This window comes from Hyla sarda, chromosome 3 (assembly GCF_029499605.1).
Source record: "Hyla sarda isolate aHylSar1 chromosome 3, aHylSar1.hap1, whole genome shotgun sequence".
NCBI classification, from domain to species: domain Eukaryota; kingdom Metazoa; phylum Chordata; class Amphibia; order Anura; family Hylidae; genus Hyla; species Hyla sarda.
Genome location: NC_079191.1, coordinates 170757879 through 170777078, shown reverse-complemented (window position 1 = coordinate 170777078; position 19200 = coordinate 170757879). Strand labels below are relative to the sequence as shown.

The window sequence follows — 19200 nt, the reverse complement described above, 5'->3', positions numbered from 1 at the left end:
AACATTGTGTCGGCAGTGAAGTTACTATTTAACAGAAACGGGCTAGATTATTAGTGCTGGCACTTTTATCTTAACTAGTAGCAGGACGATGATTTATATGAATGTGTTAAGTTTCATATCTTCAGAATAACAGACACGTCACTATTGGCTATAGAGCAGAGTCCGCCTAGCATACAGTTATTCTCACCATTAAATGTTGGAAGATGGATGAAGACACTTGGAAAGAAGCTTTTGAGAATGAGATAGAGAACAGAGATATCCTACATTCCTGGAGTTTGGATATTGAAGAAAGGTTTGAGAAGCATCAAGGCTGGTTGCAATACACTTTGTGCTCATTTGCCAGGTAAGATTACAAAATATACAAAACTTTTCTCTCTGCACCACACTGAACAATAATACTATGGGCACATTAAACACGGCACAGCATACAGGGGTATCTCCACCTTATGGAGTCATAAGGACATAGGATATCTGATCTGTGGGAACCCCTACCAATCCTGTAGATAGAGGAGCTGCCACGCTGCTCTAGCTTTAGGGGAACATGTGGTGCATCAGTTTTGCCTAGAATATTTGTTATGACCACACACAATTTTCACATGCACTTGATTAATAGTTGTTAGATTTATTTATTGGGTTCTTGACAAGATATTTTATGTAACAGAATTTCTTTTCCTACCATTTTCAAAGAAATGAAAAAATAAACATAGCCCATTTGAATTATGATGTACATATAGCTCAGGGTGGTTGGGTTAAAGGGGTACGCCGCTGCTCAGCATTTGGAACAAACTGTTCGAACACTGGAGCTGGTGCCGGGAGCTCGTGATGGCATAGCCCTGCCCCCTCGTGAACTCACGCCCCGCACCCTCAATGCAACTCTATGGGAGGGGGCATGACAGCCGTCACGCCCCCTCCCATAGACTTGCATTGAGGGGGTGGGCCGTGATGTCACGAGGGGGCGGGGCTATGCCATCACGAGCTTCCAGCGTTCGAAACAGTTTTTTTCCAAAAGCTGAGCAGCAGAGTACCCTTTTAAGGTCAGGGATTTTGTAAACAGGTATGCTGATCCAGTGCTACAGCCCATGGTGTTTTGGGTATTCCCAACCACTCAGCTATATAGGAAACTACAGCCAGTCATATTCACTTACATGGAGCTGGGCTGAAGTTCCCTCTGTACAGTGGGTGCCCTGACTTGGAAGGTCTATAAGGGGGAGCAAAGCTGAATTACTGCTGAGGCCCCTTCATCCTCAAGAATGGTGAAGACCCCATAGGTTGGTCTTTCACCAAACAACATGCCATTACTTTATAAATGGATATACCCCTTGTTATCAGTACAACAGTATCTCTCAACCCCTGTGCAGAATGCAACACAATAAGTAATGGGGTGCACACCTTGGTGTTGAATCGGGTTTGGGCCAGTTTCACAAGGCAGTATTTGGCTCAATATTTTGTATCAGTATTTGTAAACAATGAGTGGGTCCAAAATACAGAAAAAAGGTGCAAATCTTTACATAATCTTTTTTTTCTAATTTTGGCTTAAAAATACTAATGCAAAATGTATTTTTTATTTTATCTACAGGGCCATATGAGGGCTTTTCTTTTGCAGAAGCAATTGTACTTTGCAATTACACCTTTCATTTTACCATATAATATACTGCGAAACTGAAAATAAATATTTTTGGGATAAAAAAATGCAATTTAGCAAATTTTTGGAGGTTTTGTTTTTACACAGTATACTTTACAGTGTTTATTATATGGTTTAGGACACTTACAATGGTACCCAATTTATATAGCTTTTGTTTTATTTTACTGATTATTAAATTTTTTTACTTGAATTAAACATTTCTTAATTTATTTCCCTTTATATATATGTGGTGGACTCTTTCTAGTGGCAGTTACCACAAAATGCATTGATTTTATGTCAGCAGGAGTGCAGAGGTCGCAGCCCAATGGCCCCTCTGCCACATAAGAAGACACCAGTTTTATAAGTGCCACATGGTAGACAGGGGTTCAATATTAAGAGAATATCCTGGTCGTATGGCACAATCCACCAGGCAGAGAATGATAGAAAATAAATGAATACGGTCATTCTGATGAATACAAATGTGTTACTTTCCATCTACAGGGCTGTCTTAGGGCTGTTGTTGCAATACAAAACACATCCCTTGTACATAATAGAATCAGTACACGTGCTGAAACTATGTTAAAGGGTACTCCGCTGCCCCAGCATTTGGAACATTTAGTTCTGACGCTGGGTGCAGGCTGCGGGGGTCGTGATGTCACCGCCACGCCCCCTCCCATAGACTTGCACTGAGGGGGCGTGGCTGAGACGTCACAACTAGAGATGAGCGAATTTACAGTAAATTCGACTCGTCACGAACTTCTCGGCTCGGCAGTTGATGATTTATCCTGCATAAATTAGTTCAGCTTCCAGGTGCTCCGGTGGGCTGGAAAAGGTGGACACAGTCCTAGGAAAGAGTCTCCTAGGACTGTATCCACCTTTTCCAGCCCACGGGAGCACCTGAAAGCTGAACTAATTTAAGCAGGATAAGTCATCAACTGCCGAGCCGAGAAGTTTGTGACGAATCGAATTTACTGTAAGTTCGCTCATCTCTAGTCACAACCCCCGCAGCCCACACCCAGCATCTCTGATTTGTAGTTTTTATTGGTACCATTTTGGTGTAAATTAAAGAAAATTTGGATTGCTTATTATTTATGTTTTTCTGATATATTATGTGACCTAAAATTTGCAGTTCCGATGTTTAGTATTTTTTTTCCCATTTACAATGTTGCAGGATCAATAACATTATATTTTAAATGTTCAAACACTACTGCATGTGACAATACCAATTATATTTATTTTTCCTTTTGTTTACATTTTGTTATTTAAAAAAATAGAAAAAAGGGGTTGATTTCAATTTTTTTTAGGGGAGGTGCCTTTTTTATATAAAAACAAAACAAAACATATTTTCTTTAAACTTTTGAAGTCCCTCACGGGTTCTTTTATAGGCAATCACTGGATTGCTTATAATGATATGAATTTGGTATTAATTTGCTTACTATGAAGAGAGCTTAGCTCCTGAGTCAACTTCATAGTCAATTAGAACGCAACCACCATACAAGACTGCCATGTTTGTTAAGGGACTAAATATGTTTAAGGCAGACAACCGGCATGAAGTACCCTCATAAAGCTTTACATCACTTGCATCCCTTTACACATCCCTTTACGCAGCCAGCTCAGTGGGAGCTCAGTGCAAATGGCTTTATGCAGCAACTGTTGAACATAAATGGGGGGGGGGGGGGGGGGTAAGTAAAAAGGTATCTTACATGAAAACCGTCGAGGGACCCTACAAATTTAATGTGACTTCCCATTCCATTCAATAAATTAAATGACTCTACCAAAATAGTAGCACATTTCTGACAAACCTGACAGCTAAACTGAAGGTGGCATGGCCTCAGGAATAAAAAAAAAAAAAAAAGAATTTACGTACTAACATATTCACATTTCTTAATTTATTTCCCTTTATATATATTTGGTGGACTCTTTCTAGTGGCAGTTACCACAAAATGCATTGATTCTATGTCAGCAGGAGTGCAGAGGTCGCAGCCCAATGGCCCCTCTGCCACATGAGAAGACACCAATTTTATAAGTGCCACATGGTAGACAGGGGTTCAATATTAAGAGAATATCCTGGTCGTATGGCACAATCCACCAGGCAGAGAATGATCGTATTTTATTTTTAGACCAAACACAACCTGAGAAGGTGAGCATATCCCTAACAGGGAAATCTCCCTTTACCTAGTACCATATCAGGATAGGATGCCCTTTAAGGAGCTCTGTTTTTTAATTGTTATTTATAGAGATGTACATGGTAAGCGGGGTCCCGGTTGCAGATTATGACTGAAGTTAAAGATTTAGGCTTGTAGCAAAATGATACCACACACCAGAGCACAAAGGTTGTGGTACATATATGCCAGGCAAGCCTATACACACTTACACATCAGCGCTCGTAGAGCACTATATATTATGCAGGTTCCTTAGCTCTTTCCAACCTAATGGAGGATTGTTTTGTAGACTTTGCAGGTGATGTAAAGATCAAATGGTTGGATGACCCAAAAAATCTATTACACATGTGTGTTTAAACTCTTATTTTAGGTTCTGTTGCCAACTATGTGATCGACGATGGGCTTCTTCAAAAGTACACATATTATTCCAGATAAAACTATGGAGAACAACAGGACAGGTCAAGATGCACATCTTCAAGCAAAAGTGCAAATTATGTAATGCTGGGTATTATGAGATTCCTATGTTCATACCTGAGAACATAGAAATTGCTATGAGCATGCTTGTTAACAGGATATGTGAAAAATTCTACAACATGCCTAAAGAAAATATGCTATCTAAGAGCTTCATCAAAGATGGACGACAAGATGGTCCACATGATAGCAGCAATTGTGAGGGGTGTGCACAAGGTATATGCAATAGAAACCTTAACCGAAATCAAGGCTTCCCTCAGAGCTTCCCTCGACTGGCTTTTCATGGAATTGAGCGACAAAGAGAAGAATCACACAGAACACAAAGATTTCAGAATAATAGATACAGTGATCGATATGACCAAGGTAGTTCAGATTCATTATCAAACTGTAACTGCTGTGTTATTCTGTAAGGTTAGCTTTTTTCCAAAGACAATAGCACTCCATTTCATGTGTTGTGTCTGGTTTTGTAACTTAGTCCTCTTCCTTTTAGTTGAGCTGACCTGCAATACTAGATACAACCATGAAGTAGAGTGCTTCTGGGGAAAAAAAAGGAGAACTCCATTTCTAGACAACCCCTCTACTCTGCCACTAGACATCTTATCCCTATCCAAAGGAGGGGGTAGTCCAGCCGCTGTCTGGCGTCACGCCAAGCACCCTCATGATGTCACACTACCCCCTCTCCATTTATGTCTAGGGGGGAACATGACGGCTGTGGGACCCCTGCGATCAGACATCTTATCCGCTATCCTTTGGATAGGGGCGGAGTATTACCTTTAAGTAACAATGTGAAAGTTGAAGGGAAATAAGGAATTTTGATATCAATGCAAATTATTCATTGATTTATTTTTAATAAGTACATGATTTTATCCTAAGATTTGGAATTCATTGATTGGAAAATAACAATAAGAGATATGTATGACACAATAAATATATATATGAGATAGAGGTCATTGTGGTATTCAAATAATTTTTACTATATGAATCTGGTATACAATGACCATTCTTTTCTTGCAATTTTACTCCATTTGCTGTTACCTAACGTTGATTTGTGTGCTTTTAACATATTAAATGGATACAGAATATGCTGCACTGAATAAATGTTTGTATCATGCTTAAGACTGGATTCACACATGGCATTTTGCTATACTCTTTGTGACGTTTTCATTTGTACTTTACAAAAAGGCTCCATGAATGCCTATACTGTCCTTGAGTACTGGCAGTGTGCCCGTGAGCATTGACATATTACTGATCAACGTCTGATTACCGGTGACCACAGGGCAGGCGGCGTGTGACGTCACGCCTCCGCCCCCCTGTGACGTCAAGCTCCGTCCCTCAACGCAAGCCTATGGGAGGGAGCGTGCAAGATCACGGGGGTCCCCAGCGGATAGGGGATAAGATGTCTAAGCGCCAGATTACCCCTTTAAAGTCAGGAGTAAATATATGCGACCTCCAAACCATCACAAATATATACCCAATAATACAACCAGAAAGTGACCATACTATTGTTAGTGAATAAGTTTATAGCTCTCTTGACCTGTCTTTTTTTATGATCAAATACTTGTATTTCCATTTAATAACATTTCTGAAAGATCTTTTCTTAGAACACTTCTTTGCTATTTCCCTGGAAATGTATGAATAAATTGACATCTGGCTGTTACCATTTTCCTTGTCAAAGTGCTGTTTCCATAAACCTTTTGGTCATGTGCAATCATCACTGACAATGTCGGACTTTTTAGGGTCACATTTTCTAAATAAAATGCCTATTTACAAATTAACCCCCTAATAACCACTAATACATATTTTTTTCTGGCTGCCATTAGGGGAATTATTCTAGCTCTCCGCATTTTCACTGCTGGGCTTGTGTAGCTTTCTTGTGCAGAGATCGCGGGAGCTTGTACATCATTATGATAGCTAGGCTCTTGCTATATCTGCCAGGAGCAGATAAACCTCCGCTTTGAGTAGTTTAAGCATTCACATGCAGCAGTAAAATCATGGGAGAAATGTGGGGGTCTTTACTACATAGGGGCAGTGTTGGAAACCTTGATTTGCCTGTCCTCCTTTGATAGAGGCCTGTCTGTTTTCTTTTTACATTGCTTTCATGTGCACAATTAGGCTAGAATTCCACAGAGGTTTTTGCACTGCATTTTTTTGTAGGCTTAAAAACGCCAGAAAAACTGTCAGAAAAACTGCCACTGTTTTTCCCTGCGTTTTTTCTTGCATTTTTACATTTGGATGGAATTTGCCTTTTTTTGGCCCCTTTGGCATTTTTTTCAAAACTTTTTGGGTACCAAAAACAAAAAAGATGCAGTAGGGATGGAAAAAAATGTATTTAACAAAATTTTAATTTTTTTATAGCGAAATTTTAATACATTTTTAATAAAGTGTGTGTGTGTGTTTAATTTTTTCTCTCTATTTTTTACAGACTGTTCCATGATGGGAGTAGTAGTACCTTTACTAATAGACAGATCACCCCGGGTGTCACTCCTAACACCAGATGCGATCATCCATAATATAGCAGAGATACGGAGTGGCTCTGTACAGTGCTCGTAACTCTGCACTATACTCCGGCCGACCAGTGATATGAATAAAAATTCATATCACTCATTCATATTTTCCGCCCCGAGTGGGGATTGGCCAAATGGTTGCAGCCAATCCCCGCTCTCAGAGGGAAATATGAATGAGTGATTTTCTATTCATATCACTGGCTGGAGTATAGTGCAGAGATGCGGAGCACAGGAGAAAGCCGCTCCGTATCTCTGCAATAAATAGGACGATCGCAGCGGTTGTCATGAGTGACACCCGCTGTGATCTTTCCTTAACTGCAAGTACTACTACTCCCAACATGGAACACACTCTGCTCCATGCTGGAAGCTGTAGTACCTGCATTAATAGACAGATTTCAGTGAGTGTAACTTATGACACCTGTTGCGATCTGTCTATTAATGCAGGTACTACAGCTCCCAGCATGGAGCAGAGTGTGCTCCATGTTAGGAGTGGTAGTACCTGCAGTTCAGGAAAGATCACAGTGGATGTAACTCTTGACACCCACTGTGATCCTCCTGTATAATGTATAGATGCGGGCGGCCACTCTTCTATGGTCCCCTGCACTGACGTATATATATATACACACCTACTCATATTTCCCATAGTGAGTTGGGATCGGCTGGAACCATCTGACCAATCACAGCTCTCTGCGGGAAACATGAATAGGTGTGTGTGTGTATATATATATAATATGGCAGTGCAGGGGACCATAGAAGAGCGACCGGGCGCATCTATAAATTGTACAGAAGGATCGCAACGGACCCTGAGCGATCTGTCAATGAGTACAGGTACTACTACTCCCATCATGTAACATAGTGCTCAATGCTGGGAGTAGTAGTACTACCTAAAAAAATTAAAAAAAATTAATTGAAGAACACACGCTACATTTTTTATATTGTCGGCTACATTTTTATTGCCCTGCCCGCCCACATAAATTGATCTCTGTTTAAAAATTATTAAAAATGTTGTTATAAAAAAAGATACATTTTGTTAAATACAATTTTTTCCATCACTACTGTATCTTTTTTATAATTTTTTTTTAATGGTACCCTACGAAATTTTATTAAAAAAGGTATCTCCATCACTTTTTTGGATCGCTAAAGTCCAAAAAAGAATAAAAACCGCCAGCAAAAATGCCAAAGTTAAAACCAACATGACGGTTTTCTTGGCGTTTTTGCTCTCCCATAGACTTCTATGGTAGGAAAATGCCACGATTTCTGTGCAAAAAACGCCAAACTAGGTTTTGTAGGGCGTTTTGGAAAACCAGCCTCTGAGCCCAAAATAGCTGAAAAACGCCAAAAGGATTAAAAAAACGCCAAACTGAAAAACGCCAAGTGGATCTGGCATTTTGCTATTTACTTGAAGCTAACATCTGGATGCAGTGTGGCAAAATGGGTGGTTTTTTTACAGCATTTTTGCTTGAAAATCCTCAGTGGAATTCCAGTCTTAGGGTACGTTCCCACATGGCGTATTTACTGCGTATTTGCTGTTGCGTATTTTATTTTCCCTGTTGAAGTCAACGGGTAGGAAAATACGCAGCACCAAATACGCAGCAAATACGCAGCAAAATACGCCACGTGGGAATGCACCCTTAATGTACTAATCAGGCGTAGAGAAGTGCACACTCTCTAACGACTCTGTGGTATGTAACCAGAACAGATTCATAGGATAAGTCTATGGGGCTGTCCTGATCTCATAAACACATAGTGGGTCTGCGTGATTCACTCGATGGTCGTTCTTGTATACAATCAGGATGTCCCTATGACATGTCAAAAGTTTTTTTATTGACAAGTACACTTTAATGGTCTATTGACATGTACAGTATTCTGTGCAGATTTGACGCACAGGATTTTCTGCTGCAGATTTCAGTGTAAACTGAACATAGCTGGAAATCCTGCGCATCAAATCTGTGCAGAATACTGTACATGTGAATAGACCCTAAAAAGGCTTATGGTGGAAAAATAAAGGAAAAAAGACACACTCACCTATCTATGACTCCCCACCAATGCCATTCCTACCCTCTCTTGCCCTGTGTGCTCACCGTGGATTATGCAATAAAACGGCTTATTGGATCAATACTACTGGGTGAGTGCATTACTTTTATTCCCTTTTCTTTGTAATACACCATTCCAATTGTCCCTACTGCTCAGCACTTCATCACCTTAACACAAAGGAAATTCACGCTCAGCCAATCACTGACCATAGTGCTAACCCGAAACAAAAGCAGGAAGTACTGCTCAGGCGGGATTAAACACTGTTGGGAAATATGCAGCAGGGGGCAAAGCAGTTAAATCACATTTATGGCAACTGAAGCCTTTACCCAAATTTTTTGTTGGGCTGGACAATTGAATACTGTTCCTAGAAGTCCCTACACTAGTAAAATGTTCACAAATCCTAAAAAATGTATTTTCCCCCATTATTCTGCACTCAATAATACCCCATAATATAAAAACATAATTTTAGAAATGTTTGAAAATGTATAAAATTTTCATGGAGATAAGTATTCAGACCCTTTACTATGATACTTGAAGTTTAGTTCTGGGGTCTCCCATTTCCCTTGATCATCTCTGAGATGTTTTCTCCACCTTGATTGGAGTCACCTGTGGTAAAGTCAGTGATTGGTCAGTTGATTGGTCAGTTGATTGGCCAGGATATGGGAAGACACAATCCTGTCTATATAAGGTCTCACAGCTGACAATGTGTTTTAGAGCAAGAACTAAAAGGAAATGAACTGATGAGTTCAGAGACTGGATTGTGTGGAGGCACAGATCTGTAGCACAGTGGCCTCCATAATTCTTAAATGGAACAACCAGGACCCTTCGTAGAGCTGTCTTCCCAATGAAACTAAGTAATGGGGGTGGGGGCCGGGGTTGGGCCTTGGTAAAAGATATGAAGATATGACCAAGAACCCAATGGTCTCTCTGGCTAAGCACCAAAGATCCTGTGTGCAGATAGTAGAAACTTCCAGAAGGTCAAACATCACTGCTGCACTCCACAAATATGAGTTTTATGGCAGATTCGCCAAAAAGACGCCTTTCCTAAGTAAAAGAAAAAAAAAAAAAAAGACATGAAAGCCTGCCTGGAGTTTGCAAAATTTTCTAAAGGACCCTCAGACCATCATAAACAAGATTTTCTGGTTTGATAAAATTAAGGTTGAACTTTTTGGCCTCTTCTAAAAATTTCTTCTAGACATTCTAAGTGATATGTCTGGAGGAAACCAGTCACTGCTCATCATCACTTTCCCAATATGGAATAAATGTAAAGAATTATTGCCTCTACATAACCACAGATAAATAGGCCTATCGGAAATTATATTATGACAGTATAAAAGATAGGTGCCTTAAAACTTACCTTTTAATGAATTATAAAGTAAAAAAATGATATCACCAATAATGAAGTGCATAATAGTACTATCACCTAAATAAAGCAACAACTCAGCTGCTCCCTGATTCTATCTACAGGCGGTATGTTATATCAATTAAACCAAATAATTGTACACATGCCCCTATTTGCCAATCCAACGTGTTTCTGTCTGGTCGGAGTATAATGTAGACCAGACTTCATCAGGGGTATAAATAAGCATGAATAATGTAGATGTACAATAAACAATAATCTAGATTCCAAGAAAAACAGCAGCGTATGGCCACAATAGGAAAAATGAGTCAAAAATTATACAAGCACACAGTATGTGGTAACCCGTAGCAACCTAATTACAGAGACCAAAACAATGCCTCACATATAATGGAAAGATGAGACTGTTGATTGCGGGCTCCAAAAACCTTAATATATATATATATATATATATATATATATATATATATATATATAAAAGAATGTGGATGTTGCCAATAGCAACCAACTTAAACTAATTATATAAAACACTGCAATTAGCGGAATGCTCTGCCTCTGCAGGCATACAAACCGCCACAGGGTTAATACCCTGATAAGTACGACAGTGCCTGATGTATGGGGGTACAAATACTATACAGACAAGTGACTCTTCCTATATCCTTCACTGCGGTATTAGTCCAGAACAGTGATAGAGATAGGGCCAAAGAAAAACGCTGCTGTGTGAAACTAGGTGCCAAACAAACGCCTGCAGTGGCAGGGGAGCCCGTCCGGTGTCGGTCCTATCTCTATCGCTGTTCTGGACTAATACCGCAGTGAAGGATATAGGAAGAGTCACTTGTCTGTATAGTATTTGTACCCCCATACATCAGTCACTGTCCTACTTATCAGGGTATTAACCCTGTGGGGGTTTGTATGCCTGCAGAGGCAGAGCATTCCGCTAATTTCAGTGTTTTATATTATTAGTTTAAGTTGGTTGCTATTGGCAACAGCCACATTCTTATATATATATATATATATATATATATATATATATATATATATATATAAAGGTTTTTGGAGCCCGCAATCAGTCTCATCTTTCCATTATATGTGAGGCTTTGTTTTGGTCTCTATAATTAGGTTGCTACGGGTTACCACATACTGTGTGCTTGTATAATTTTTGACTCATTTTTCCTATTTAGGTGATAGTACTATTATGCACTTCATTATTGGTGATATAATTTTTTAACTTTATAATTCATTAAAAGCTAAGTTTTAAGGCACCTATCTCTTATACTGTCACTTTCCCAATACCAACCCTACAGTGAAGCATGGTGGTGGCCGCATCATGCTGTGAGGGTGTTTTTTAGCTGCTGGGACAGAAAGACTGTTCAGGGTGAGGGAAGCTAAATGGAGCAAAGTACAGACCTATTTTCTAATGAGAACCTGATCCAGAGTGCTCTGGAACTCAGACTGGGTCAAAGGTTCACATTCCAACAAGACAATGACTCTAAGCACACAATCAAGACAACGCAGGAGTGGATTATGGTCCATTCTTGGAATGTCCTTAAGTGGCCCAGCCAGTAAGTGAAGGTAGGACTAGCACTCCTTTGTGCTCACTCTTGTCATGTCTACCAGACTCCTGTATGAAAACGGGGGTTGTTACACAGCAGCCTGTAGTGATTAAATGAAAAGAATGCATAATAAGTCAGTGCAGCCAAGTGCTTACATCAAACACGCCCCTTCCTAAGAAGTGGATGTTAGAATGAGTGATCAGCAGAACTGAGGGGGAATCATTCAGTTTATGCCTGGTCATGGCTTAAAAAGCACACTCATTTTTGTGCAAATCTTTTTTGCAAAAAATGTACTACTTTTCAGTACTTTTACGCTGCTCATATCACTTAAAAAAGCATAGGCAGCAGCTAGAGTGGCAGATTAAGTAAGAGACATGTGCCAACAACAACTGCGGGAGTTTACTGAAGACCTGCGTGTAAAACTCCAGTCTTAGGAAATCCCCCCCATTCTTTAAAGAGTACCTCCAGAATTGCTATGCCATGCAGTCAGCACAGTTAAGCGTGGAAAGAGGTAGGTGGTTAGGTTGCTTAGGCAATTGTTTAATGCCTAGTGAGTTCCGCGCTCCTCCAGTGTGCCGATATCGGTAATTTGTCCTCCGACAATGGTCTTCTTCCACATTCTGGGGCCCGACAGGTCACACTTTGCTGAGCTTACCACCAGCTGCAACTATATGCTGAGTGGAGTGGCAGTGTGATGTAACAGGACTGTACTCGGCCTTCTTCCTGATGCCCATGCCCATTACATCACACTGCAGCTAAACTTAGGCGGGACATTGCTGCGGCCGATGATAAGCACAGTGCAGTGTGATGTTTCGGGCCCCAGAATGCAAGAGAAGACCAGGGACGGAGGACAGGAGACTGATATTTGCGCACCAAGGGAATGACGGAGGATAAGTTAAAGGGGTACTCCCCGCTAAGACATCTTATACCCTATCTAAAGCATGGGGATAAGATGCCTGATCGCGGGGGTCCCGCCGCTGGGGACCCCTGTGATCTTTCACACAGCACCCCAATACCATCAGCCCCCGGAGCATATTCGCTCCGAGTCTGATGACTGCCGATCACGGGTTGGAGTATTGTGACGTCACGGCTCTGCCCCCATGTGACGTCAAACTCCGCCCCTCAATGCAAGTCTATGGGAGGGGGCAGTCCTCAGACTCGGAGTGAACATGCTCCAGAGGCTGATGATAACGGGGTGCTGCGTGAAAGATCATGGAGTTCCCCAGCGGCGGGACCCCCGCGGTCAGGTATCTTATCCCCTATCTGCAATTCCAAGATGCGTGGTTAAGAACTTTCAAATATAATGAAACAGATCAACTGACAGGATGTTAGGCAAGGCTGAAGGCATAAGAGGCCTAATCAAGGATTATGAGGTCCTTTTGGCCTACAGTTCCTCACACATTCTGTCTTCACAGTTTACCTCACAACTGCACTGGGCTAGGACTGATAAAACATTACCTCAAAGTATATACCGGAATTACCAACAAATTAAGTCACAGAAAACCCCTATGGTCTTTCTTATTCAAATGAATGTGGCTGAACAGAAATAGCAATACATGGCTTTGTACGAAATTTGGAATGAAAGTGTGGTGTCCCGGTACCGTATTGCATACCGTACCTTGTATGGTGGTCCCCAAACTCAGAGTCACTACATTCAGGTAGGGTCCCCCAGGTGGGACAGCCCCTAGTCGCCTCCTTCTCTAAGTCTATGATGTTTGAATATATATATTTAGTATAATGCATGGTAGAGTACTTACCTTGTTAGCGTTGCAGGACCTTTGGTCACGTGACTATGTTAACTCCTCTTTGGTATGTTGGAGGTCCTTTGGAGGTCCTTGGGTTACATATTACCCATAGCCCTTTGTAAAGGTGATTGACAGAAGTATTGGACCAATTAGCTCTAGTCCAGCCCCTGCCCATAAAAGGGAGCTGTAGCCAATTATCGCTCTCTTGGGTTGCTGCTCTCGTAGATGCCGGACTAGCAGGACGGATCTGCGCAACTTTCAAAGATAAGCTAGGCCAGAAAACCTGCCGGCCTCAGCTAAACTAAACCGTGAGTCCTAAACTAAATCCCTGCTAAAGCTAGTGTGACTACTGGACCGAAAATAAATCCCCTAAATCCAGTGGAACAGCGCATATCGGTCTACGGACTCTAAAACGCTTAAGGTCCCAATCACTAAGAGACTTTGCATGTATAGAGACTGTTCCGGTTATGAACTTTGCATAAAATCTTCAGTAAAGTTCCGACTGTTTTCAGCAAATTCTCCGGTTGTGGACATTCAATTTTTCTACACCTCCCTATCGCTCTTGGGAAGGATGGCGGTAAGACAAGCATTACAGAGGAGCCCTCACCCTGGTGTCACAAATAGAAAGGGTTAACGAGACACCCTTTAGTCACCGCACAGCTACACCCCATATACCCTACTCCCCCAGGCTATCATAAAAGCAAATAATTTTTATTATCCTGGACAAGTATAAGTTTATATTCACAAATATAATATAGTATACAATACTACACACAAACTAATAAAAATATGTCAGACATTTAAAAACATAAATCAAAAACAATAAAAGTGTCTAGCTGAGCTAACATTGTTTTTAGTTTATTAGCTTTTAGGTTTCAATTCTTCAGTGAAACATAATACTGAGGAAAGGTTGTAAACCGGTCATTACCTAGGAGTGGCTGTTTACCTTACCACAGCTACCACATGCCTTGTGGATTTAGAGCATAATAGTTTCATAACATATTTGATTACTGCTGTTATTGGTTGATATGAGCAACTGAGACCATCTTTCTTTTAGACAGTTTCATAATCCTGCCCATATGCATTTCGAGTCCAGGATCAAATAGGGGGGCACACCTGAGACCCGAGTGGACCTCCAACCCAGGTGATGTCTGTTTACAACTGCAGGGGTAAATCCAATAGGTTCTACACTGGTGCTACACCATACGTTCTTGCAGTGCAGTCACATCCAATAACATCTTCTATGACTGAAGTTTTTCACTGTCTCCTTTCTTCCCTATAACATGATGAAGACTTGTTCCAGCTGCGGCTTTACAGAATTTTCCATCCAAACACCTTTGGATCCTTAGGGTCTATTCACATGGCAGAATTTCCGCATCAAATTAAAGGGGTACTCCAGTGGAAAACTTTTTTTTTTTTAATAAACTGGTGCCAGAAAGTTAAACAGATTTGTAAATTACTTCTATAAAAAAATCTTAATCCTTCCAGTACTTATTAGCTGCTGAATACTGCAGAAGAAATTCTTTTCTTGTTGGAACACAGTGCTCTTTGCTGACATCAGAAATACAGTGCTCTCTGCTGACATCTCTGTCCATTTTAGGAAATGTCCAGAGCAGCATATGTTTGCTGTGGGGATTTTCTCCTACTCTGGACAGTTCTTAAAATGGACAGAGATGTCAGCAGAGAGCACTGTGCTCGTGATGTCAGAAAAGAGCACTGTGTTCCAAAAAAAAAAAAAGGTTTTCTCCGGAGAACCCCTTTAACCAGATAACGACCATGGACTTCTATGCACGTCCAATGGCCATTAACGGGGTATGACGCAAGCTCCTGACTAGAGCCCGCGTCATACCGGCCGGCCCCCAGCTAATTCCTGTCGCCACAGCTGGCTATTAACCCTTTAGATCGCCACTGTCAAAGTTGACAGTGGCGTCTAAAGGTGCCTGTATCCCGTCCCTGGTGGTCCAGTGGGGTGGATCGCCCCCCTGCAGCGCAATCGCGCGTGGGGGTTGGGGGGGGATCCACTGCTGGGGTAGCCTGAGGGCACTCCTCTGCTTCCATGCCGGCTCCGATGCTCAGAATGATAAAGGACTAAAAGTGTAAAAAAAAAAAAATTAAAAAAGTTTAAAAACACATACATTAAGCCCTTCCTTATTAAAAGTTTAAATCACCCCCCTTTTCCCAAATTCCATATAAAAAATATATAAACATAATAAAAATAAATATAGGTACAGGTGGGAATGAAGAAGACGGAAACTCACTTGTGTCCACGGCTTCTTTTCTTAGCTGATACAGGTGCAAGTCAATCAGGTACAAACAGTTAGAGCGGCGTTTCGCCTTACATGCTTCTTCCTTCTCAAGTGAGCTGGAAGAAGCGTGTAACGCGAAACGTCGCTCTAACTGTTTGTACCTGTTTGACCTGCACCCGTATCAGCTAATAAAAGAAGCCGTGGACACAAGTGAGTTGCTGCCCGCTTCATTCCCTCCTGTACCTATATCAGCTTCCTGTATCTGTCTGGGACGGAACACCACTTTTGCGGTATTGCTGTACAGTTGCTGTAGCAGCGCGTTTTCTCCGAGGGGTATTGCTAAGTGTCGGCCGATACCAGCGGCAGTGCTAGCCACTACTCTTTTACACATAATAAAAATAAACTATCGCAGCTAAAAATTATTGCCACGTGCGTAAATGTCCAAACTATAAAAATATATCGTAAAATTAAACCGCACGGTCAATGGCGTATGTGCAAAAAAAATTCCAACGTTCAAAATAGCGTATTTTTGGTCACTTTTCATACCATAAAAAGAGGAATAAAAAGCGATCAAAAAGTCTGATCAAATCAAAAATGGTACCGATTAAAACTTCAGATCACATCGCAAAAAATTTGCCCTCATACTACCCCGTACGCGAAAAAATTAAAAAGTGATAGGGGTCAGAAGAGGAAAATTTTAAATGTATTACCGTATTTTTCATCATATAAGACGCTCCGGCATATAAGACGCACCTAATTTTATAGGATAAAAATCTAGAAAATAAAGATTCTGAACCAAATACAATGTAAAGTATAGGAAAGAGATCTTCAACCTGCGGACCTTCAGATGTTGCAAAACTTCAACTCCCAGTATCCCAGGACATTCGTCACAGCTCATCACCGCTACCCTGGATGTCGCACTCCATCGCTGTTGCCTCGTCCCCGGGGTTTCCCCGTCGCTCCGGAAGGTCTCTGCGGCCCGGTATCCTCGCTCTCCTTCGCCACCATGACGTCGCTACGCACGCCGTTTCTATTGGATGATGTGACGGCCATGCAGGGGATCCCGGCACAGAGCAGACACCGAGGAGGCAGGAAAGGTCCCTCCCGGTGTCCTGTAAGCTGTTCGGGACGCAGCGATTTAACCGCGGTGGTCCCGAACAGCCCGACTGAAAAACCGGGTTAGTGTTATTTTCACTTCAGACGCAGTGGTCATCTTTGATCGCCACGTCTGAAGAGTTAATACAGGGCATCACCGCGATCGGTGATGTCCTGTATTAGCTGCGGGTCCCGGCCGTTGATGGCCGCAGGGACCGCCGCAATATATATTCGCCTTATAAGACGCACTAACTTTTCCCCCCCAGTTTTGGGGAAGAAAAAGTGCGTCTTATACGGCGAACAATACGTTGATTTTAGTGCATGTAGTTATGATCTTTTCAAAAAGTATGACAAAATCAAACCTATATAAGTAGGGTATCATTTTAATCGTATGGACCTACAGAATACAGATAATATATACACAAAAAGAAAATCGAGTTCAAACAACTCCTTAATTAAAATCATGATTTTATTAGTACAAATTTTAAAAAGCAATGTGAACAGACGCCAATAATTAAAATTGGGATTAGGTTAGGTTCCAGTACAAAAAAAAGAATAAAGATAAAGTGTAATTTTTACCAAAAAATGTACGGCATAGAAAATTTACACATTTTTTTTTTCTTCTATTTTGTCGCACAATGATTTATTTTTCCGTTTTGCTGTAGATTTTCGGGTAAAATGACTGATGTCATTACAAAGTAGAATTAGTGGCGCAAAAAATAAGCCCTCATATGGATTTTTAGGTGCAAAATTGAAAGGGTTATGACCTTTAAAAGGTAAGGAGGAAAAAACGAAAATGCAAAAACAGAAAAAACCCTGGTGCCAACAGTGATACCCAACCAATATAGTTTATTTTTAAATGTTTTACTACGTTTTATGTTTTTTACTGTCAAAATTCTTTAATAAAAAAAAACAATTGTACATAAAAAAAATTGTCGCCTTATTTTGAACACTAACTTTTTTATATTTTTTTTGCTTAACATAGTTGTGTCAAGGTTTGTTTTTTGAAGGATGAGCAGTAGTTTTTATTACCATTTTTGTAGTACTTGCCACTTACTGATCACCTTTATTCCACTTTTTTGAGGCAAGATGATCAAAATCAAAAATGTTGCCATTATCTTTTTTCCTATTGTGCTGTTACACAGTGATCACACACATTACATACTGTACATGCATCATACACACACACACACACTGTACACATTACATACTGTACATGCACCATACACACACATACTGTACACATTATATACTGTACATGCATCATACACACACACACACACTGTACACATTACATATTGTACATGCACCATACACACACACATACTGTACACATTACATACTGTACATGTATCATACACACACACACACACACACACACACTGTACACATTACATACTGTACAAGCATCATACACACACACTGTACACATTACATACTATACATGCTTCATACACACACAACATACTGTACACATTACATACTGTACATGCTTCATACACACACAGATAGAATAGATCAGTGTTTCCCAACCAGGATGCCCACAGAGGTTGCAAAACTATAACTCCCAGCATGCCCAGACAGCCTTTGGCTGTCTGGGCATGCTGGGAGTTGAAGTTTTGCAACAACTGGAGGCACCCTGGTTGGGAAACACTGGTATAGATACACACATTCACTTTACATATAGTCATCCACAGTAGTAACACACACACACACAGGCACAGTACATAGACATACACATATGTACACACATATATATCCACACACACATGCTTATACACACATATATATATATATATATATATATCCACACACACAGCTTATACACAAATACATGCAGGGACACCTACGTTAGTCAGGCCCCATGTTGAACAGCCTCTGCGGTCTCCTTTCCTCACAGCTCTCTCCTCCCCCCTCCCCCTCCTCCTGCTGAGACACTGAAGGCTGAGAGAAGAGTCCGGACTAATGGAAGATACCAAGTGCAGCGGGGGTGGGGGGAGCGTGATTGTGGTGAGGTGAGAAGAACTCCAAAGCTGCAAATTAGTTTATTTTAAAAACATGTCAGACATTCGGGGGCCCTCTTGTTTGGGTGCCTGGGGCTCGGAGCACAAACTCCAAGAGCAGGATTGTTAATCGCTACAGGACGGACAAGCACTGGCTGTGCTCGGGGGCCCCCAGCCAGCTCGGGGCCCCAAGCAATTGCTTGGTTTACCTGTCCTGTAGCGACGGGCCTGTCTGTGACTTATGTACCATGAATTTTTCTATGGGTAGGTATTTGCTGCCTCCTTCTGGACTATTTTGGTAATGCTCTTGTTCCTCCTGTGAGCATGAATCATCATTTCCTTTGTATGTAAACTCCTCCCCTGCTCTTCCTGTACTTCCTGTGTCATGGCTGCCTGCATTTGCCTCATG

General features: G+C 41.1%; 1 protein-coding gene across 1 annotated transcript; it reads left to right on the top strand.

Moving 5' to 3' along the window:
* The first annotated feature begins 203 nt into the window (after positions 1 to 203).
* On the top strand, positions 204 to 4664 carry LOC130361005 (receptor-transporting protein 3-like). Its single transcript, XM_056563563.1, has 2 exons — positions 204 to 343; positions 4154 to 4664. The coding sequence occupies exons 1-2, from the start codon at positions 204 to 206 to the stop codon at positions 4662 to 4664; spliced, it is 651 nt and encodes a 216-aa protein (XP_056419538.1).
* The last annotated feature ends 14536 nt before the right edge of the window (positions 4665 to 19200 follow it).